Source organism: Oncorhynchus tshawytscha, linkage group LG11 (assembly GCF_018296145.1).
Source record: "Oncorhynchus tshawytscha isolate Ot180627B linkage group LG11, Otsh_v2.0, whole genome shotgun sequence".
Lineage (NCBI taxonomy): Eukaryota > Metazoa > Chordata > Actinopteri > Salmoniformes > Salmonidae > Oncorhynchus > Oncorhynchus tshawytscha.
The window spans coordinates 40,633,634-40,657,080 of NC_056439.1; the positions used below are offsets into that span (position 1 = coordinate 40,633,634).

General features: G+C 45.7%; 1 protein-coding gene across 1 annotated transcript in view; it reads right to left on the reverse strand.

Moving 5' to 3' along the window:
* Positions 1-389: 389 nt before the first annotated feature.
* ush2a (Usher syndrome 2A (autosomal recessive, mild)) overlaps positions 390-23,447 on the reverse strand; it is a 456,140-nt gene continuing 433,082 nt past the window's right edge. The window contains exons 75-83 of the mRNA XM_042330430.1: positions 13,882-14,091; positions 13,417-13,655; positions 12,246-12,463; positions 11,946-12,122; positions 11,690-11,773; positions 9,866-10,095; positions 9,259-9,330; positions 2,680-2,865; positions 390-1,394 (exon numbers count right to left, since the gene is read on the reverse strand). Coding sequence (XP_042186364.1) covers positions 1,305-1,394; positions 2,680-2,865; positions 9,259-9,330; positions 9,866-10,095; positions 11,690-11,773; positions 11,946-12,122; positions 12,246-12,463; positions 13,417-13,655; positions 13,882-14,091 — 1,506 coding nt within the window. The 3' untranslated portion in view covers positions 390-1,304. The remainder of the gene's footprint in view (positions 1,395-2,679; positions 2,866-9,258; positions 9,331-9,865; positions 10,096-11,689; positions 11,774-11,945; positions 12,123-12,245; positions 12,464-13,416; positions 13,656-13,881; positions 14,092-23,447) is intronic.

The window sequence follows — 23,447 nt, forward strand, 5'->3', positions numbered from 1 at the left end:
CAAGAGTCGGCTGGAGTGGTGTAAAGCTCGCCACCATTGGACTCTAGAGCAGTGGACATGCGTTCTCTAGAGTGATGAATCTGGCTGTCCGACGGACGAATCTGGGTTTGGTGGATGCCAGGAGAACGCTACCTGCCCGAATACCAGTGCAAACTGTGAAGTTTGGTGGAGGAGGAATAATGGTCTGGCGCTGTATTTCATGGTTCAGGCTAGGCCCCTTAGTTCCAGTGAAGGGAAATCATAACGCTAGAGCATACAATGACATTCTAGACGATTCTGTGCTTCCAACTTTGTGGCAACAGTTTGGGGAAGGCCCTTTCCTGTTTCAGCATGACAATGACCCCGTGCACAAAGCAAGTTCCATACAGAAATGGTTTGTCAAGATCAGTGTGGAAGAACTTGACTGGCCTGAACAGAGCCCTGACCTCAACCTCATCGAACACCTTTGGGATGAATTGGAATGCCAGGCCTCATCACCTAACATCAGTGCCCGTCCTCACTAATGCTTTTGTGAGGTCGGGCACAGCAAGACCCCACAGCAATTTTCCAACATCTAGTGAAAAGCCTTCCCAGTAGAGTGGAGGCTGTTATTGCAGCAAAGAGGGGACCAACTCCATATTGATGCCCATGATTTTGGAAAGAGATGCTCCGTGAGCAGGCGTCCACATACTTTTGGTCATGTAGTGTAGTTTGAAACACAATGTTAGGTGTGTGGAAGCACCACACAGCACTATGGTTAACCTCAAGAAAAATATTACCACATCAAAACTTCCGTCAACCACTTACCACAACATTGATCAACCAAATACTGTCAGATGATACATTTGTGGATATAGTTCATTCACATAAACAGTTGGCTTTGACACTGATTATAAAAATGGTCTTGTCACAAATACCATTAAAAATGTCATTGATGCTAGGTTTACTAGGCACAGTTACCACACACTTACAGTAGGTTCGCTGTTATGATTAAAATTAAAGAGATGAGAGGCATTGCTTTGAGTTCCACACTTGCTGAAATGTTTAGCTGTTTCTAGGTTATGACAGTTGGCATAAAGTAAAAAGGACAAGTATAGGAGTTTTAGAAAGCCTGGGGTTCTTTCAGTTCTGAATCCAGGATTCCTAACTTGAGTTCAGGGTTCATGGTTTCAGTTTGAGGTCCATGTTTTGTGTTCATGTTTTGACTGCGTTTGTAAGTTGAGTTCTGGGTTTTCAGTTCAGTTGTAGTGTGTCGAGAGCCCAGGTGTTGGTGGTTGTAGTGTGTGTGTGTGTGTGTGTGTGTGTGTGTGTGTGTGGGGGGGCATCTAGAGGTGTGTGTCTGTGAACATGGTGTGTTCCTTCCTCACAGAGCTGAAGGCTTTGATGGCTTCCACAAACTCATCATCCTCCACATACTGCAACAGAAACAACAACATGGTTAGGAGATCATATAATGGAACACAATCTGAAATCATCAGTGGGATTTAAGCATTATATTGTATGACTTTCTACTCCTCCCACCTCCTCCCCCTCTCAACAGTCCAGAGTTGTCCTCTCTCCTTTCCCTTTCCCACCTCTCACCAGTCCAGAGTTGTGTCCCCTCTCCTACCCCTTTCCCACCTCTCACCAGTCCAGAGTTGTCCTCTCTCCTTTCCCTTTCCCACCTCTCACCAGTCCAGAGTTGTGTCCCCTCTCCTACCCCTTTCCCACCTCTCACCAGTCCAGAATTGTCCTCTCTCCTTTCCCTTTCCCACCTCTCACCAGTCCAGAGTTGTGTCCCCTCTCCTACCCCTTTCCCACCTCTCACCAGTCCAGAATTGTGTCCCCTCTCCTACCCCTTTCCCACCTCTCACCAGTCCAGAATTGTGTCCCCTCTCCTACCCCTTTCCCACCTCTCACCAGTCCAGAGTTGTCCTCTCTCCTTTCCCTTTCCCACCTCTCACCAGTCCAGAGTTGTGTCCCCTCTCCTACCCCTTTCCCACCTCTCACCAGTCCAGAGTTGTGTCCTCTCTCCTTTCCCTTTCCCACCTCTCACCAGTCCAGAGTTGTGTCCCCTCTCCTACCCCTTTCACACCTCTCACCAGTCCAGAGTTGTGTCCCCTCTCCTACCCCTTTCACACCTCTCAACAGTCCAGAGTTGTGTCCCCTCTCCTACCCCTTTCCCACCTCTCACCAGTCCAGAGTTGTGTCCCCTCTCCTACCCCTTTCACACCTCTCAACAGTCCAGAGTTGTGTCCTCTCTCCTACCCCTTTCCCACCTCTCACCAGTCCAGAGTTGTGTCCCCTCTCCTTTCCCTTTCCCACCTCTCACCAGTCCAGAGTTGTGTCCCCTCTCCTACCCCTTTCACACCTCTCACCAGTCCAGAGTTGTCCTCTCTCCTTTCCCTTTCCCACCTCTCACCAGTCCAGAGTTGTGTCCTCTCTCCTACCACTTTCACACCTCTCACCAGTCCAGAGTTGTGTCCCCTCTCCTACCCCTTTCCCACCTCTCACCAGAGTTGTGTACCCCTCCTTCCCAGTCCAGAGTCGTGTCCCTCCCCCTCTCACCAGTCCAGAGTCGTGTCCCTCCCCCTCTCACCAGTCCAGAGTCGTGTCCCTCCCACTCTCACCAGTCCAGAGTTGTGTCCCTCCCCTCTCACCAGTCCAGAGTCGTGTCCCTCCCCTCTCACCAGTCCAGAGTCGTGTCCCTCCCCCTCTCACCAGCCCAGAGTCTTGTCCTCCCTCCCCCATCAGAGACTTCCTGTCCTGTTCGATCAGCTGACTGACGCTGCGGTGCAGGGAGTTCTGGGAGTAGGCGTGGCTGAGCTGTGATTGGCTGGGCACTCGGAGGACCGACATGGGGCTGAACCGTGAGCCTCCGGCCACAATCTTACTGTCCGTCAGGCCCTGGGGGGGTGATGGGTAACAGGAAGTAGAGGTGGATGAAATGCAATGATATACCGCCCGTCATCAACACAATCATCAGTCACATACCAATACAATAGAAGTATCCCACATACTAAAACATTAACCCACCCACTAGTAGAATATAAGTATCCCACATACTAAAACATTAACCCACCCACCAGTAGAATAGAAGTATCCCACATACTAAAACATTAACCCACCCACCAGTAGAATAGAAGTATCCCACATACTAAAACATTAACCCACCCACCAGTAGAATAGAAGTATCCCACATACTAAAACATTAACCCACCCACCAGTAGAATAGAAGTATCCCACATACTAAAACAGTATGTCACACACCAAGAGACACACGACCCACATGTCCACATGAAATGGTCATTGCTAACCATTAATGTGTACATTCTAAACAGAAGGACAAGGCCAGGCACAGCTGAATCAAGAATCACCCAAATCATCTCACCCTCCAGGAGAAATCAGTGATACCAGTTGATTGTAAACGTGTTAGTCTGAGACTCAAATCATGCATGCATCCATTTGGGGTTATAGGGTGGTACATGCACACTCTCTCATCCTGCCAAGTGTGTAAGAGTTAGCGGGATGCATGCACACTCCCTTTCCCCCTTAACCAGTCAATAAGGTTGTATACAGTAGGGTGCATGCACACTCCCTTTCCCCCTTAACCAGTCAATAAGGTTGTATACAGTAGGGTGCATGCACACTCCCATCCCCCTTAACCAGTCAATAAGGTTGTATACAGTAGGGTGCATGCACACTCCCTTTCCCCCTTAACCAGTCAATAAGGTTGTATACAGTAGGGTGCATGCACACTCCCATCCCCCTTAACCAGTCAATAAGGTTGTATACAGTAGGGTGCATGCACACTCCCTTTCGCCCTTAACCAGTCAATAAGGTTGTATACAGTAGGGTGCATGCACACTCCCTTTCCCCCTTAACCAGTCAATAAGGTTGTATACAGTAGGGTGCATGCACACTCCCATTCCCCTTAACCAGTCAATAAGGTTGTATACAGTAGGGTGCATGCACACTCCCTTTCCCCCTTAACCAGTCAATAAGGTTGTATACAGTAGGGTGCATGCACACTCCCATCCCCCTTAACCAGTCAATAAGGTTGTATACAGTCAATAAGGTTGAATACAGTAGGGTGCATGCACACTCCCTTTCCCCCTTAACCAGTCAATAAGGTTGTATAAAGTAGGGTGCATGCACACTCCCATCCCCCTTAACCAGTCAATAAGGTTGTATACAGTAGGGTGCATGCACACTCCCATCCCCCTTAACCAGTCAATAAGGTTGTATACAGTAGGGTGCATGTACACTCCCATCCCCCTTAACCAGTCAATAAGGTTGTATACAGTAGGGTGCATGCACACTCCCTTTCCCCCTTAACCAGTCAATAATGTTGTATACAGTAGGGTGCATGCACACTCCCTTTCCCCCTTAACCAGTCAATAAGGTTGTATACAGTAGGGTGCATGCACACTCCCTTTCCCCCTTAACCAGTCAATAAGGTTGTATACAGTAGGGTGCATTCACACTCCCTTTCCCCCTTAACCAGTCAATAAGGTTGTATACAGTAGGGTGCATGCACACTCCCTTTACCCCTTAACCAGTCAATAAGGTTGTATACAGTAGGGTGCATGCACACTCCCTTTCCCCCTTAACCAGTCAATAAGGTTGTATACAGTAGGGTGCATTCACACTCCCTTTCCCCCTTAACCAGTCAATAAGGTTGTATACAGTAGGGTGCATGCACACTCCCATCCCCCTTAACCAGTCAATAAGGTTGTATACAGTAGGGTGCATGCACACTCCCTTTCCCCCTTAACCAGTCAATAAGGTTGTATACAGTAGGGTGCATGCACACTCCCTTTCCCCCTTAACCAGTCAATACGGTTGTATACAGTAGGGTGCATGCACATTCCCTTTCCCCTTAACCAGTCAATAATGTTGTATACAGTAGGGTGCATGCACACTCCCTTTCCCCCTTAACCAGTCAATAATGTTGTATACAGTAGGGTGCATGCACACTCCCTTTCCCCCTTAACCAGTCAATAAGGTTGTATACAGTAGGGTGCATGCACATTCCCTTTCCCCTAACCAGTTAATAATGTTGTATACAGTAGGGTGCATGCACACTCCCTTTCCCCCTTAACCAGTCAATAAGGTTGTATACAGTAGGGTGCATGCACACTCCCATCCCCCTTAACCAGTCAATAAGGTTGTATACAGTCAATAAGGTTGAATACAGTAGGGTGCATGCACACTCCCTTTCCCCCTTAACCAGTCAATAAGGTTGTATACAGTAGGGTGCATGCACACTCCCTTTCCCCCTTAACCAGTCAATAAGGTTGTATACAGTAGGGTGCATGCACACTCCCATCCCCCTTAACCAGTCAATAAGGTTGTATACAGTAGGGTGCATGCACACTCCCACCCCCTTAACCAGTCAATAAGGTTGTATACAGTAGGGTGCATGCACACTCCCATCCCCCTTAACCAGTCAATAAGGTTGTATACAGTAGGGTGCTTGCACACTCCCTTTCCCCCTTAACCAGTCAATAATGTTGTATACAGTAGGGTGCATGCACACTCCCTTTCCCCCTTAACCAGTCAATAAGGTTGTATACAGTAGGGTGCATGCACACTCCCTTTCCCCTTAACCAGTCAATAAGGTTGTATACAGTAGGGTGCATTCACACTCCCTTTCCCCTTAACCAGTCAATAAGGTTGTATACAGTAGGGTGCATGCACACTCCCTTTCCCCCTTAACCAGTCAATAAGGTTGTATACAGTAGGGTGCATGCACACTCCCTTTCCCCCTTAACCAGTCAATAAGGTTGTATACAGTAGGGTGCATTCACACTCCCTTTCCCCCTTAACCAGTCAATAAGGTTGTATACAGTAGGGTGCATGCACACTCCCATCCCCCATAACCAGTCAATACGGTTGTATACAGTAGGGTGCATGCACACTCCCTTTCCCCCTTAACCAGTCAATAAGGTTGTATACAGTAGGGTGCATGCACACTCCCTTTCCCCCTTAACCAGTCAATAAGGTTGTATACAGTAGGGTGCATGCACATTCCCTTTCCCCTTAACCAGTCAATAATGTTGTATACAGTAGGGTGCATGCACATTCCCTTTCCCCTTAACCAGTCAATAAGGTTGTATACAGTAGGGTGCATGCACACTCCCTTTCCCCTTAACCAGTCAATAAGGTTGTATACAGTAGGGTGCATGCACATTCCCTTTCCCCTTAACCAGTCAATAAGGTTGTATACAGTAGGGTGCATGCACATTCCCTTTCCCCTTAACCAGTCAATAAGGTTGTATACAGTAGGGTGCATGCACACTCCCTTTCCCCTTAACCAGTCAATAAGGTTGTATACAGTAGGGTGCATGCACATTCCCTTTCCCCTTAACCAGTCAATAAGGTTGTATACAGTAGGGTGCATGCACACACTCTCTCCCCTCCTACCTCATAGTTCATAGTGTAGCTCTTTAGAGTCACGTTGCTGTCCTCTAGACAGTCTGTTACCGTATCAAACTGCTGGGGCAGAGGCAGTGTGTGACACATCAGCTCTGTGTGTGTGTGAGTTTGCAGTGCGTGTCAACTTTAGAGGAGGATACATACGGGTCATAACGGTGTTGAGCACACACGTGTTAACAAAATGTAGAACAGGGATCATCAGCTAGATTCAGCTGCAGGGCAATGTTTTTCTTGAGCGGAAGATCAGGGGGCCGGAACCTAATTACAATTTGCACACTGCAAATTGACCACAAGAAGCCCAAGCAGATATAATATTTGACTAAAACATAACCATTGTATCTCTATTATGTGTGGGAATAGCTGGAAACAGATTTCCAAAATTAAAATCACTTGGAGCTGATTTGCTGGTGTTTTTAGTCTTTTATGTCCAACAATAAAAAAAGGAATAAATATATATATTTTGGCAACACTTGACTTGGCACCCAGCGTCATAACATGTTGTAATATGGTCATAACCATGTCACAACAGCTGACAACCTGTCATAACCTGTTATATGGTCATAACCATGTCACAACAGCTGACAACCTGTCATAACCTGTTATATGGTCATAACCATGTCACAACAGCTGACAACCTGTCATAACCTGTTATATGGTCATAACCATGTCACAACAGCTGACAACCTGTCATAACCTCTTATATGGTCATAACCATGTCACAACAGCTGACAAGCTGTCATAACATGTTGTAATATGGTCATAACCATGTCACAACAGCTGACAACCTGTCATAACCTGTTATATGGTCATAACCATGTCACAACAGCTGACAACCTGTTATAACCTGTTATATGGTCATAACCATGTCACAACAGCTGACAACCTGTCATAACCTGTTATATGGTTTATAACACTGTCATTACCCATATATTTAGACCTGCTGTGACATGTGTTATTTTATGGCTGGCTATGACACCTACATAAGAGTGTCAAAACCCACATTTATGTTCCTGAAATCTGCTCCTGCATTCTTCCCAGTCATCCGAAACAGAGCATTGGAATAGGTGCATGTCTGACATCAACGTGTGCACAATTACATGATCATTTAATATGGTCAATTTCAAAAAATGTATACATAACAAACATACTGTGTGCTATGGTGTAATGGAATGTTGTGCCTTGTGTGGTAGGTTTTGTAGGTGTCATAACCAGCCATAAAATAACACAATATATGTCACAACAGGTGTAAATATGGGCCATGACAGTGTTATGACCATATTATCCTTCCAAACTCATATTAAACATCTCCAATCCAAAATTCAATCTAGAATCGGCTTTCTATTCCGCAACAACGCCTCCTTCACTCACGCCGCCAAACATACCCGAGTAAAACGGACTATCCTATCGATCCTTGACTTCGGCGATGTCATTTACAAAAATAGCCTCCAACACTCTACTCAGCAAACTGGATGCAGTATATCACAGTGCAATCCGTTTTGTCACCAAAGCCCCATATACTACCCACCACTGCGACCTGTATGCTCTAATCGGCTACATATCCTCGCTACATATTCGTCGCCAGACCCACTGGCTCCAGGTCATCTATAAGTCTATGCTAGGTAAAGCTCCGCCTTACCTCAGCTCACTGGTCACGATAACAACACCCAACCGTAGCACGCGCTCCAGCAGGTATATCTCACTGGTCATCCCCAAAGCCAACACCACTTTTGGCTGCCTTTCCTTCCAGTTCTCTGCTGCCAATGACTGGAACGAATTGCAAAAATGGCTGAAGCTGGAGACTTATATTTCCCTCACTAACTTTAAACATCAGCTATCTGAGAAGCAGCTGTACATAGCCCATCTGTAAATAGCACATCCAGTCTACCTACCTCATCCCCATATTGTTTTTATTTACTTTTCTGCTCTTTTGCACACCAGTATCTCTACTTGCACATCATCATCTGCACATCTATCACTCCAGTGTTAATCTGCTAAATTGTAATTACTTTGCTACTATGGCCTATTTATTGCCTTACCTCCTCACGCCATTTGCATACACTGTATATAGACTTAATTTTTTTCTATTGTGTTATTGACTGTACGCTTGTTTATTCCATGTGTAACTCTATGTTGTTGTTTGTGTCGCACTGCTTTGCTTTATCTTGGCCAGGTCGCCGTTGTAAATGAGAACATGTTCTCAACTAGCTTACCTGGTTTAATAAAGGTGATTTATTTTTTTATTATGACATGGTTATTATGACATGGTTATTATGACATGGTTATCATGACATATTATGACATGGTTATTATGACATGGTTATTATGACATGGTTATTATGACATGGTTATCATGACATATTATGACATGGTTATTATGACATGGTTATTATGACATGGTTATTATGACATGGTTATCATGACATATTATGACATGGTTATTATGACATGGTTATTATGACATGGTTATTATGACATGGTTATCATGACATATTATGACATGGTTATTATGACATGGTTATTATGACATGGTTATTATGACATATTATGACATGGTTATTATGACATGGTTATTATGACATGGTTATTATGACATGGTTATTATGACATATTATGACATGGTTATTATGACTGTGTCATAACATGGTTATTATGACATGGTTATTATGACTGTGTCATAACATGGTTATTATGACATGGTTATTATGACTGTGTCATAACATGGTATGACACTGACTGTCAAGTAAAGTGTTACCCATTTTTTTTGCTCAGAAAACTTGGAGGGCTAATTCAGATCACCCGCGGGCCGCCTGTTGGGGAACAGAGAGACTTATACAGACAGAGAGACAGAGACAGGCTTACTGCAACAGTGGAGAGGTCAGTGAGGAGGAGAGTACTGGCGTGATGTTTAGAACACATGTCAGAATACGGCCTCTGAGAGGGAGGAGACAAGAGGAGGGGTAGGAGAGGAGGAAAGAGGATAACAGAAAGGACAAGTAGGAAAGAGAGGGGAAGGAGGAAGAACGGGAAGAAAAAGAGGAAGGCAAGAAGGAAATGGAATACAGAAAATAATGACAGAATATAAAAAGAAGGAATCTGAAATCGTTTGAAGCAAATGTACAATTAGCTGTCAATGTCTTTACACACATTATTACACATACAGAAAAAGGATTCAGGCATTTCAGAACCACAAGAGGGCACCTCTGCTTGTACATAATAAATGGGATGTCATCGCCCTCTAGTGGGCATGAGGCTGAATTGAAGAGCTCATTTCATAAGACTGCCTGTTCACAAATCTTCAGTATAAGAAAAGTGTATATACTTAATTTAGAACATATGGACAGGTATTAGCAATGACAAGATAGAACCATAACCCCATTGCTAATAGTTATTCAATCCTTTAAGGTCTACACAAACTACCTAGGGTTACGGATAGGGGAGGGGGTGTTTGGAATTGGGTCTCTCTCACCATGAAAGCGTCTCCTCCCGCCTGGCTCCTCTTCTGCAGGGGGACGAGAGGGGGGCGTTCTCTAATGAAGGGTTCTTTCCTCAGGGCCCTCCTCAGCACCAGGCCCAGCAGCACAGCCAAGACCAGGAGACCCAGAAAGACTAGCAGCAGGATGAACCACATCTCAGAGTAGACTGGAGCTCCCTGGGTCCCCACACCCTGCTTCCCTCCTGGGGTGGGCTCCACCGGACCTGGGAAAAGAGAGTGTGGAGGTGTGCAGCTTAGAGTAGGAACCTGATACACCCAAACACTAGGGTTTAGCATAGAGCAGTGGTCACCAACCATTCTGAGTCAAGATCACGTTCCAAAGAGTCTAAAAGCAAACCGAGATCTACCGCTCAGAATAAAAATAACAAACATGAGTTAAAAAATGTGCAACATTAACCTCATAAAAACAGTTCTGTAGGAATGAGGTTTGTGCATTAGGTGTAATACATTATCACAGTGTCACGCCCTGACCTGAGTATTCTTTGTTTTCTTTATATATTTTCGTTCGGTCAGGGTGTGACATGGGTGATGTATGTGTTTTGTACTGTCTAGGGGTTTTGTAGGTTTATGGGGTTGTTTACCATCTAGGTGTTTATGTATGTCTATGGTTGCCTAGATTGGTTCTCAATTAGAGGCAGCTGTTTATCGTTGTCTCTGATTGGGAACCATATTTAGGCAGCCATCTTCTTTGGGTATTTCGTGGGTTATTGTCTATGTGATGTTGCATGTTAGCACTCAGTTCATTTTGTTTGTTTGTTTAGTGTACTTCGTGTTTTTTCGTCATTCTTTAAAAGTATGTATTCACGCTGCGCTTTGGTCTCTTCACTACGACGATCGTGACACACAGCATATTCATTATATGCTTGACCTGCCAATATTGTTCTTCTCAGACCATATTATATTTCAAAACTCGAGCTTTGATAACAAAATAAATCAGTTGGTGAAGCACAGCTGAGGATACATTTAAATAATTAACTTTTTTATTTTACTGGACTGGTGGTACCTGAAACTGATGGTCAATGTCAGGAGAGAGAGAGAGAGAGAAGCCTCTCACGGTCCCTGCTCTCTCCATTCCTCCGGTGAGAGGGGACACCATCTTCCACCTGATGGCCAAACTCGAGTCGCATCACATTATTTCTGCCTTATGCACAAATTCATGTTGTTCCTATGACCAGAGAAAGTGAAATATTCCTCGATATTAAAATAGACACAGAGAGTTGTTGATAATAACAACGCAGGGCTGTCGATACACTTGGCTACTCATTCATTGCAGCTGCAGCGCTGGTTGAAGCACAAGTGCAAGAAGCACGTTTTAAGTTTTTTTTAAAAGTGTTGAATTGAAACAGTATTTATTGACAGTGCTGAATAATAACTTAAACATGAACTCACTCATAGAAACAGCAGCTCTTCGCTGTATTCTTTGACAGACTGGCTCTGGTCATGGTTTTTTAAATTATGAAATCTCATGTAGGCTCCTATCAAACTTTGCTGTGGCCAGGGTCGTGAAAGCTGTAGGCACAGTGATTTGAGCTATCCGATTGGCCAGCGCAGTAGGAGCACTTGATTTAGCTCTCCTGGTACACAGGGTAGGTGGAGTTTGTCCCTTCAAACGAATGAAATGTTTCAAAATGGCAACACTTTGCCTATCACCAACAGCGCAAGACAAAATAAAAAATTAAAAAATAGGAACGCAAGGCTTTATTGTTGGCGAAGATCGTCGACCAATCGATCGAGAATGACCGGTTGGTGACTCCTGGCATAGAGATTGTTTGTGTGTGTGTGTGTGTGCTGTCTCACTCATGCCTGTAGCAGGACTGTATCTGATGATAGGGGTGCTGGCACTGCCAATGTCTGTAGTACATGTCACCTGGAGGGAGAGGGCTGAGGGAGGGAGGGAGGGAGGAAGAGAAGGAGGAGAGAGAGAGATCTGTAAGAGTAGTAGAGTAGTGTTACAAAAAACACTCATCTTCAGAACTAATCGAAAGATATTGCTCATAGAGGGACTGGGTATCTGTGAGGTGTGTGTGTGTGAAGTGTATATGTGTTGTCTCACTCTTCTCTGAGGTGCGGGGTATATAGAGGTAGCTGTGGAAGCCAATGTAGACTCTCAGGTTGTTGTCTGTCAGTGAGTAGTCTCTCAGAAGACCGTTCAGAGAGAAGGAGGCACTCCAGTCCAGCCACACCAGAGTCAGGTTACTGTACACCTCAAATGGAGCGATATACTGAGGAGCTGGAGAAGAGAGGGAGAGTTAGTGTAGTAACAGTAGTCCAGTTGGAGGCGGTACTACCCATGTTGTTATAACAGGGCTAGGGCTAGAGGTCAGGGGTTAGATGTCAGGGCTAGATGTCTTACCCTCAGTGAGTGTAGTAACAGTAGTCCAGTTGGAGGTGGTACTACCCATGTTGTTATAACAGGAAGCTCTGAGCTGGTAGCTAGAGTAGGGCTGCAGACCTGTTACGTTGTAGTTCCTGCCCCTCCCGAAGAACCGCATTTCTATTGGTCCCTCCACACAGAGCCGCGGGACTGGCTGGGGAGGCTGGGGGCAGGAGGAACGAATGTGCAGCTCACAACTAGAGAGAGAAGGGAAAAGAGCAGAGTGAAAGTGGAAGGTGTTAATAAATATATATACTCTACCGTTCAAAAGTTTGGGGTCACTTAGAAATGTCCTTGTTTTAGAAAGAAAAGCTCATTTTTTGTCCATTAAAATAAAATAAAATTGATCAGAAATACAGTGTAGACATTGTTAATGTTGTAAATGACTATTGTAGCTGGAAACGGCTGATTTTGAATGGAATATCTACATAGGCGTACAGAGGCCCCTTATCAGCAACCATTACTCCTGTGTTCTAATGGCATGTTGTGTTAGCTAATCCAAGTTTATCATTTCAAAAGGCTAATTGATCATTAGAAAAACCTTTTGCAATTATGTCAGCACAGCTGAAAACTGTTCTGATGATTAAAGAAGCAATACAACTGGCCTTCTTTAGACGAGTTGAGTATCTGGAGCATCAGCATTTGTGGTTTCGATTACAGGCTCAAAATGACCAGACACAAAAACTTTTCTTCTGAAACTCGTCAGTCTGTTCATGTTCTGAGAAATGAAGGCTATTCCATGTGAGAAACTGCCAAGAAACCGAAGATCTCGTACAACGCTGTGTACTACTCCCGGTGCACAACTGAGTAAGAGGACAAGTACATTAGAGTGTCTAGTTTGAGAAACAGACGCCTCACAAGTCCTCAACAGGCAGCTTCATTAAATAGTACCTGCAAAACACCAGTCTCAACCTCAACAGTGAAGAGGTGACTCCGGGATGCTGGACTTACTGGCAGAGTTCCTCTGTCCAGTGTCTGTTTAACACTTTTTTGGTTACTACATGATTCCATATGTGTTATTTCATAGTTTTGAGGTCTTCACTATTATTCTACAATGTAGAAAATAGTCAAAATAAAGAAAAACCCTGGAATGAGTAGGTGTGTTCAAACTTTTGACGGGTACTGTATGTGCTTGTGTTACTCTCTCTACCTCTCTATGAGTCCGTTGGGGGTGAGCGGTTCGTCCCACTCCACCTGTGCTGAGCGTGATGTCAGAGCCACTGGGCGAGGGAATGGCTGCTGTGCTGGGGGGGAGGCCTGGGTGTGTAGCTCACTCATGGGACCCTGGCTGCAGCACTGATAGCAGGTACAGGCCTCTACTCCTACCCAGTACTGAGTGTATGGACTCAGACCATGGAGGGTCTGCTGACGAGATATCCCCTCTGAAAGCTGAGAGACAGACAGAGAGAGAGCGACAGAGAGATTGTCACAGAAACGTTATCTCTTCGGTGTGTGCTTGTGTGTTACCCGTGTATGTGTGTGTGTTACTAGTGACTGTGTGTCTCAATAGTGCTTGTTACCAGAGAATGTGTGTGTTACCAGACTGTGTGTGTGTTACCAGATTGTGTGCGTGTTACCAGTCTGTTCGTGTGTGTTACCAGTGTGTGTGTGTTACCAGTGTGTGTGTAGCGTTGGGGCCCTGTGAGAACACCCTGTAAAGGCTGACGATGCCATTGGGCCTTGTGGGGGGGCGGATGTCAACAACAGCAGAGGTTGCTAAGATACGCAGGAAGGTTGGCGGGCCAACACCCTCAGGAGGGGCGGGACCTGTTCTCCCATTGGCCCATTGGCTTCCTGAACGACCAACAGAATTCACCGCCCAAACCTGTCAATAAAAAAATGAATAACACAACTTTAGGATTATGTTTTGTTTATGACAAGTATGTTATCATCGTACAAAATCAAAACACCAACCCAGCAGGCTTTTGTTCCAGCACTAACACACTAAACACTTGTACTAACAAAATTGCTCATCAGAAAAAAATGGGAAAAGCCCCCTTGCTGCTCATTTATGAGGCTGTATCAGGAGTCCTCCATCAATGTACCTGACTAGGTCTAAGAGTTAGTCCCCTGTCTGTGTCCACGCCCATCGCTGTCACGTGACTAAGAGTCCACTTCAGTCACTGTACCTTTCTGGCTGTGTGTGTGTGTGTGTGTGTGTGTGTGTGTGTGTGTGTGTGTGTGTGTGTGTGTGTGTGTGTGTGTGTGTGTGAGTGTGTGTGTGTGTGTGTGTGTGAGAGTGTGTGTGTGTGTGTGAGAGTGTGTGTGAGAGTGTGTGTGTGTGTGAGAGTGTGTGTGTGTGTGAGAGTGTGTGTGTGTGTGAGTGTGTGTGTGTGTGTGTGTGTGTGTGTGTGTGTGTGTGTGTGTGTGTGTGTGTGTGTGAGAGTGTGTGTGTGTGTGAGAGTGTGTGTGTGTGTGAGAGCGAGCGAGTGAGAGAGAGAGAGAGAAAAGAAGGCAGATGTTTTACGTGCACCCAGCCGATTGTGTTATTTGTTGTTTATTTGCGTTGTTTGTAACTTATTTTTTTTAACTTCTTCTTTTAACTTCTACGTTAAACGCTTAAACTTCTACGCTTCTCTTATGACCGAAAATAACTTGTATACATCAGGACTGCGATTGTTCACCACGGACTAGCAGAATCCTTTTTTTCCTTTCATGACTCTGACGAGCCCGACGCAAAGGATATGCTCCTTCCTCGGAAACAGGCCCCGATCAACGTGATCTGCGTGAAGAGGAGGCGGAGAAACAGGAGCCAAAGGTCTGGGTGCCTTCTGAGAATTCGTAGGCGATTGAATAAGCCCCCACTTCCCTCCATTCTGCTAGCAAATGTGCAATCTTTGGATAATAAAATAGTTGAGTTACGCGGAAGATTAAACTACCAATGGGACATAAAAAATTGTAACAACTCCTGCTTCACAGAGTCGTGGCTGAATGACAACAATATCAACATACAGCTGGCTGGTTATACGATGTACCAGCAGGATAGAACAGCGCCGTCTGGTAAGACAAGTGGACAAGGGTCTATGTATTTTTGTAAACAACAGCTGGTGCACGATATCTAAGGAAGTCTCGAGCTATTGCTTGCCTGAAGCAGAGTATCTCATGATAAGGTGTAGACCACACTATCTACCTAGAAAGGTTACATTTGTATTTTTCGTAGCTGTCTACATACCACCACAGACTGATGCGGGCACTAAAACCGCACTCAATGAGCTGTATTCCACCATAAGAATAAATAAACAGGAAAATGTTCACCCAGAGGCGGTGCTCCTAGTAGCCGGGGACATTAATGCAGGGAAACTTAAATCTGTTTTTCCACATTTCTATCAGCATGTTAAATGTGCAACCAGAGGAAAAGAAACTCTGGACCTCCTTTACTCCACACACAGAGTATCATACAAAGCTCTCCCTCGCCCTCCATTTGGGAAATCTGACCCTAATTCTATCTTCTTGATTCCTGCGTACAAGCAAAAACTAAAGCAGGAAGCACCAGTGACTAAATCAATAAAAAAAAGTGGTCAGATGAAGCAGATGCTAAGCTACAGGACTGTTTAATAGCACAGACTGGAATATGTTCCGGGATTCCTCCGATGGCATTGAGGAGCACACCACATCAGTCATTGGCTTCATCAATAAGTGCATCGATGACGTTGTTGTGTCTTTACTATCATTAAATTGAAGACTTGTAGTTTTCATCAAAGATTCTCTGTAATTACTATTACACGATCAACTGAATAATCATGTAACTGTAATTAACTAGGAAGTCGAGGCACCAAGGAAAATATTCAGATTACAAAGTTATCATTTCCTAAAATAACTTTTCAGATATTTTATCTGATTAATTAGTCTTCGAATTAATGAATTATTTACTTTACCTCACGTTAGTCTCATTCCAAACGTCGTAAATTGTTGGTTATCTGCACAAACCCAGTCTGCACTATGAGTCATCCATACATCAATTGTCTTAAATCATTTATTTATGACTAACTAAGTAATTCACAGAAATGCATAAACAAACAGTAAATATGGTTACAAGAAATGATAGGAGAATGTGCCCTAGTGGGCTAAACCGGCATCGCGGCTTGTTAGACAAAAGGGGAAGTGGGGGTCGACTAAGAAGTCACTACAGAGTGATAATTATAACAATTGAAATGCTAATCCTTTACACATGAACGCTCACTCATTCGGGAACAATTGCAATCAATATATATATTTACGCTCAGTGTGTCGTCTTGATCGCTGTTGAAAAGTTTGTTTCTTTTGTAGAATTGTCCGTCTCGCTCCCTCTCTCTCTCGGTTGTGGTTAGAGGGGATAGTTCAGAGTGACATTCATTCATTTGTTATAGAATGGCTGTTTCGGCATCTGTCGTTCTTGGCGTTCAATGATACCGAATTCCTAGCTGCAGACTAGTAACTAATATCAAAGACTTGTTCTTATTCTGTCGGTATCGATAGTCTAAGAGTTTAACCACGTGGTATGGTTAAAAGATTCAGCAATGGTCTACAACCTTTGTCCTCTCCGAATGGAGAAAAACATGGTCTGGTGCTAATTTCCCAAAGTTGGGTTTTATTCGGAATTGCAGAAAAGGTGCTGTCCCAGGATGCCTGACCCTAACTGGGCTCAGGGGCGGTCCTCGGATTTAGTTCAAATCAAAAGGGGATTGTATTTTCCTTAATTAAACAGTCCAAAATCATATTACACAATTTTACAAACAGTATCATACTCACTCATTCATCTTATACAACAATTAGATGTAAACCTCATATCTGAGGCTATTATATAAACAGCGTTATGGTAATGTGGCCACACCGTCTCCCATGAGCTTCGCCAAGTTGTAACAAACGGACCAGTTCGTAGCTGGATTCTTCATCTATCTTTTATACATTCTCCGGAACATGACATTTTTTCGTACCTTAAGTTCTGTGAGATGGAAGAAATTCCTAAAATAAAATTTACTCTGCCTCTTATACTATGCGGCCATGTGGCAGGGTCTTCTCAGGAATTTACGACCTCTCTCTGACCACAGCAGCCTAGTTGAAGGAGGCAAGGGGGAGGCAGGGAGAGGGGGATGGGGCTTGCTATACCCAAAGAGGGCAACGTCATTACAACGTCATCCCCACAGTGACCGTACGCACATACCCCAACCAGAAGCCAAGGATTACAGGCAGCATCTGCACTGAGCTAAAGGCTAGGGCTGCTGCTTTCAAGGAGCGGGAAATCACGCTATGTCCTCCAACGAACCATCAAACAGGCAAAGCGGCAATACAGAACGAAGATCGAATCGTACTACACTGGCTCCGACGCTCGTCGGATGTGGCAGGGCTTGCAAACCATTACAGACTACAAAGGGAAGCACAGCCGAGACCTGCCCAGTGACATGAGCCAACCAGACGAGCTAAACTAATCCGATGCTCGCTTCGAGGCAAATAACACTGAAACATGCATATGAGAGCACCAGCTTTTCCAGAAGACTGTGTGTTCACGCTCTCCACAGCCGATGTGACTAAGACCTTTAAACAGGTCAACATTCACAAGGCCACAGGGCCAGATGGATGACCAGGACGTGTACTATGAGCATGCGCTGACCAACTGGCAAGTGTCTTTTCAACCTCTCCCTGTCCGAGTCTGTAATACCAACATGTTTTAAGCAGACCACCATAGTCCCTGTGCCCAAGAACACTGCCTAAATGATTACCGAACCGTAGTACCCACGTATGTAGCCATGAAGTGCTTTGAAAGGCTGGTCATGGCTCACAACAACACCATCATCCCAGAAACCCTAGATCCACTGAAATTTCCATAAAGCCCCAACAGATCCACAGATGATGCAATCTCTATTGCACTCCACACTGCCCTTTCCCACCTGAACAAAAGGAAAACCTATGTGAGAATGCTATTCATTGACTACAGCTCAGCGTTAAACACGATAGTGCCCTCGAAGCTCACCAATAAGCTAAAGACCCTGGGACTAAACACCTCCCTCTGCAACTGCATCCTGGACTTCCTGACGGGCTGCCCCAGGTGGTAAGGGTAGATAACAACACATCCGCCACGCTGATCCTCAACACAGGGGCCCCTCAGGGGTGCATGCTCAGTCCCCTCCTGAACTCCTTCTTCACTCTTGACTTCATGACCATCATTAACCTCTTGAGCTTATGGCTCAATACTGCCCCCGTTGGAGGAAGTGCGTGCCCATAGTAAACTGAAAATATTTTTTTCCAAAATTGCTAATATATGCATATAATAATAATTATTGAATAGAAAACACTCTAAAGTTTCTAAAACCGTTTAAATTATGTCTGTATGTAAAGCAGAACTCTCAGGGCAGCCTTTCTCCCAAACTCTCTCTTGTCAAGAGAAAAGTTGGGTCAACTTTGACGTCATCGCCCCCACCCTTCCCAGGCAGCTACCGATCTGGGAACAGTATGTATTTGTTCAGCGCGATGTCTGCTTTCAATTGGCACGTTCATTGTTTGAATTTCGCGCTCCCTCATCCTTTGGCGGGCGAAAATGCCCGGTTCACTCTCACATACATGCACTCTATTGCGCGCGGCCGATTTGGGGAACGTTCTTTTCCAATAGACACCAGTTGAAGCCGGTTCGTTTGTTCGCGATGATCATTTTGCTCGATTCTGCACTTAGTTTGACCAGTTTAGTCGACATATAATATGTAATTTTGAAGATTTGATGTGCAAGAGTGCGGGACCAGAAGGAGCAGAAGTTATTTTGGGTGCATTTCAGCTGAAGCTGTTAGCATATGCTAATACAAAGACGCACAACTTGAAACCAAACGATGTATTGGGTAAGTATGACTCCTTCTACGTCTTCTGATCGAAGAACATCAAAGGTAAGGGAATATTTATGTGGTTATTTTGGGTTTCTGTGGACTCCAAACGTAGAGGAGACACTGCTAATATCTGAGCGCCGACTCATAGCATAGACTAGTGAACGAATTCTGTAACGTTAAAAATAAATGTAACACAGCGGTTGTATTAAGAAGAAGTGTATCTTTGTAACTATATGTAGAACATGTATATTTAGTCATGTTTATTGCTTGTTATCTGATGTTATCTGTCGGAGCTATCATAATTTCTCCGGACATTTTGAGTAGCATTTTTTGAAATGTCGTCATTGTAAACAGAGATTTATGGATATTAATGGCATATTATTGAAAAAAAAAAAATGTACTGTGTAACATGTAATATTACTGTCATCTGATGAAGATTTTCAAAAGGTTAGTGAATTATTTATTTTTTAATCCTACTTTTAAATTTTATATTTTCTGGGACAAAATGGCCGCCGCTTGCCTTTTGTTTCGGTGGTGGTCTAATATAAATGTGTGCTATGTTTTCGCCGTAAAACATTTTAGAAATCTGACTTGCTGGGTAGATGAACAAGGTGTTTATCTTTCATTTGAGCTATTGGACTTGTGTAGGTGTGGAGGTTAAATATTTCTAAGAATATTTTTTCGCATTTTGCGTTATGCTAATGAGCTTGAGCCGTAGTCACGATCCCGGATCCGGGATGGGTAGCATCAAGAGGTTAAGTTTGCCGATGACACAACAGTGGTAGGCCTGATCACCGACAACAACGAGACAGCCTACAGGGAGGAGGTCAGGGACCTGGCCGTGTGGTGCCAGGACAACAACCTCTCTCTTAACTTGTATAATTTTGCACGCCCAATTTTTCAGTTTTTGATTTGTTAAAAAAGTTTGAAATATCCAATAAATGTCGTTCCACTTCATGCTTGTGTCCCACTTGTTGTTGATTCTTCACAAAAAATACAGTTTTATATCTTTATGTTTGAAGCCTGAAATGTGGCAAAAGGTCGCAAAGTTCAAGGGGGCCGAATACTTTCGCAAGGCACTGTACTACCTCAACTAACCGGTGCACCCGCACATTGACTCGGTATCGGTACCCCCCTGTACATAGCCTTTCTACTGTTATTTTACTGCTGCTCTTTAATTACTTGTTACTTTTATTCCCTATTCTTATCCATATTTTTTTTGAAACTGCATTGTTGGTTAGGGGCTCATAAGTAAGCATTTTACTGTAAGATCTACACCTGTTGTATTCGGCGCATATGACTAATAAAATTTGATTTGATGTGAGTGTGTATGTGAGTGAGTGTATGTGTGAGTGTGTGTGTGAGTACATCTTTAGAATGCAGTGAGAGTGAGTGCCAGCTACAGGTGAACTGAGGAAGATGTCCACTGTCAACCCCTCACCTTCTCACTGGAGAACTGGAGGAGTGGGAGACAGGGAGACAGGGGGAGGACAGGGAGGGAAGAGGGGATGAAATTGAGACAACGTGCAGAGAAATACAGTAATGACGAGAGAGCGAGAGTAGGAGGTAACGGAATGGAGAAAGAGAGAGTGAGAGTAGGAGGTAACGGAATGGAGAAAGAGAGAGTGAGAGTAGGAGGTAATGGAATTGAGAAAGAGAGAGTGAGAGTTGGAGGTAACGGAATGGAGAAAGAGAGAGTGAGAGTAGGATGTAACGGAATGGAGAAAGAGAGAGTGAGAGTAGGAGGTAACGGAATGGAGAAAGAGAGAGTGAGAGTAGGAGGTAACAGACGGGAGAAAGAGAGAGTGAGAGTAGGAGGTAATGGAATTGAGAAAGAGAGAGTGAGAGTTGGAGGTAACAGAATGGAGAAAGAGAGAGTGAGAGTAGGATGTAACGGAATGGAGAAAGAGAGAGTGAGAGTAGGAGGTAACGGAATGGAGAAAGAGAGAGTGAGAGTAGGAGGTAACAGACGGGAGAAAGAGAGAGTGAGAGTAGGAGGTAACAGAATGGAGAAAGAGAGAGTGAGAGTAGGAGGTAACGGAATGGAGAAAGAGAGAGTGAGGGTAGGAGGTAACAGACGGGAGAAAGAGAGAGTGAGAGTAGGAGGTAACGGAATGGAGAAAGAGAGAGTGAGGGTAGGAGGTAACAGACGGGAGAAAGAGAGAGTGAGAGTAGGAGGTAACGGAATGGAGAAAGAGAGAGTGAAAGTAGGAGGTAACAGACGGGAGAAAGAGAGAGTGAGAGTAGGAGGTAACGGAATGGAGAAAGAAAGAGTGAGAGTAGGAGGTAACAGATGGGAGAAAGAGGGACAAAGATGCACCATAGTCCCCCACACACTCACATGCCCCATAGTCCCCCCACACACTCACACGCCCCATAGTCCCCCCACACTCACACACCCCATAGTCCCACCCACACTCACGCCTCATAGTCCCCCCACACTCACATGCCCCATAATCCCCCACACTCACACGCGCCATAGTTCCCTCCACACTCACACACCCCATAGTCCCCCCCACACTCACGCCCCATAGTCCCCCCCACACTCACACGCCCCGTAGTCCCCCCACACTCACGCCCCATAGTCCCCCCACACTCACACGCCCCATAGTCCCCCCACACTCACACGCCTCATAGTCCCCCCCACACTCACACGCCCCATAGTCCCCCACACTCACACGCCCCATAGCCCCCCACTCACACGCCCCATAGTCCCACTCACACACCCCATAGTTCCCCCCACACTCACGCCTCATAGATCCCCCCACACTCACACGCCCCATAGTCCCCCCCACACTCACACGCCCCATAATCCCCCCCCCACACTCACACGCCCCATAATCCCCCCACACTCACACGCCCCATAGTCCCCCACACTCACACCTCATAGTCCCCCACACTCACATGCCCCATAATCACCCCACACTCACACGCCCCATAATCCCCCCCACACTCACACGCCCCATAGTCCCCCCCCCCACACTCACGCCTCATAGTCCCCCACACTCACATGCCCCATAATCCCCCCACACTCACACGCCCCATAGTCCCCCACACTTACACGCCCCATAATCCCCCCACACTCACACGCCCCATAATCCCCCACACTCACACGCCCCATAGTCCCCCCACACTCACGCCTCATAGTCCCCCACACTCACACGCCCCATAGTCCCACCCACACTCACACGCCCTATAGTCCCCCAACACTCACTCGCCCCATAGTCCCCCCCACACTCACTCGCCCCATACTTCCCCCACACTCACACGCCCCATAGTCCCCCCACACTCACGCCTCATAGTCCCCCACACTCACATGCCCCATAGTCCCCCACACTCACTCGCCCCATAGTCCCCCCACACTCACACGCCCCATAGTCCCCCTACACTCACACACCCCATAGCCCCCCACTCACACGCCCCATAGTCCCACTCACACACGCCCCATAGTCCCCCCACACTCACTCGCCCCATAGTCCCCCCCACACTCACGCCCCATAGTCCCCCCACACTCACACGCCTCATAGTCCCCCACACTCACGCCCCATAGTCCCCCACACTCACACACCCCATAGCCCCCCACACTCACGCCCCATAGTCCCCCCACACTCACACACCCCATAGCCCCCCACACTCACGCCCCATAGTCCCCCACACTCACACACCCCATAGTCCCCCCCCACACTCACGCCCCATAGTCCCCCACACTCACACACCCCATAGTCCCCCACACTCACATGCCCCATAGTCCCCCCCCACACAAGCCCCATAGTCCCCCACACACTCACACGCCCCATAGTCCTCCTTCCACACACACCAGACTAATCTTGTTTCCCAGGCAGTGTTAGTGTAATTACAGGGGAACACAGCTCAGGGTCAGGCAGGTGGAGATTTGCATGGGTAAGTCATTTGTAGAATGTCGGATCAGTGGAGGAGGCAGATGGATGCGGTGGCGGAGAGGGTTAAATTAGCCTCAATAATAGCCAATTACCCTGTGATCAATCAGGATGATAGATCTGAGACGAGATGCAGGCGGACTGAGAGAGTAGAGGAGCACACGCATTCAGATTCCCACACACACTGTTCCTGAGTGTCAGAATCCAGGGGGGAGAGAGGAGAGGAGGGAGGGTCAGCCAAAAGTCATCCTGTCACCTAGATGGAGAAAAGGTCAAGAGGGTGGTGGCGGGGATTTGTGTGTTTATGTGTGTGTCTGACTTGGGGATTAAGTTTCTGCGACAACTTAACATACAAAACTTGACACACTGTGTTGTGGCCACTTTCTTTAGTTACAGGTAGTGTAGTCTGGCGTTGCCATACCGCCGAAGCCTGGTTCTTGACGAGACTACAGGTAGAGTAGTGTGGCGTTGCCATATCGCCGAAGCCTGGTTCTTGA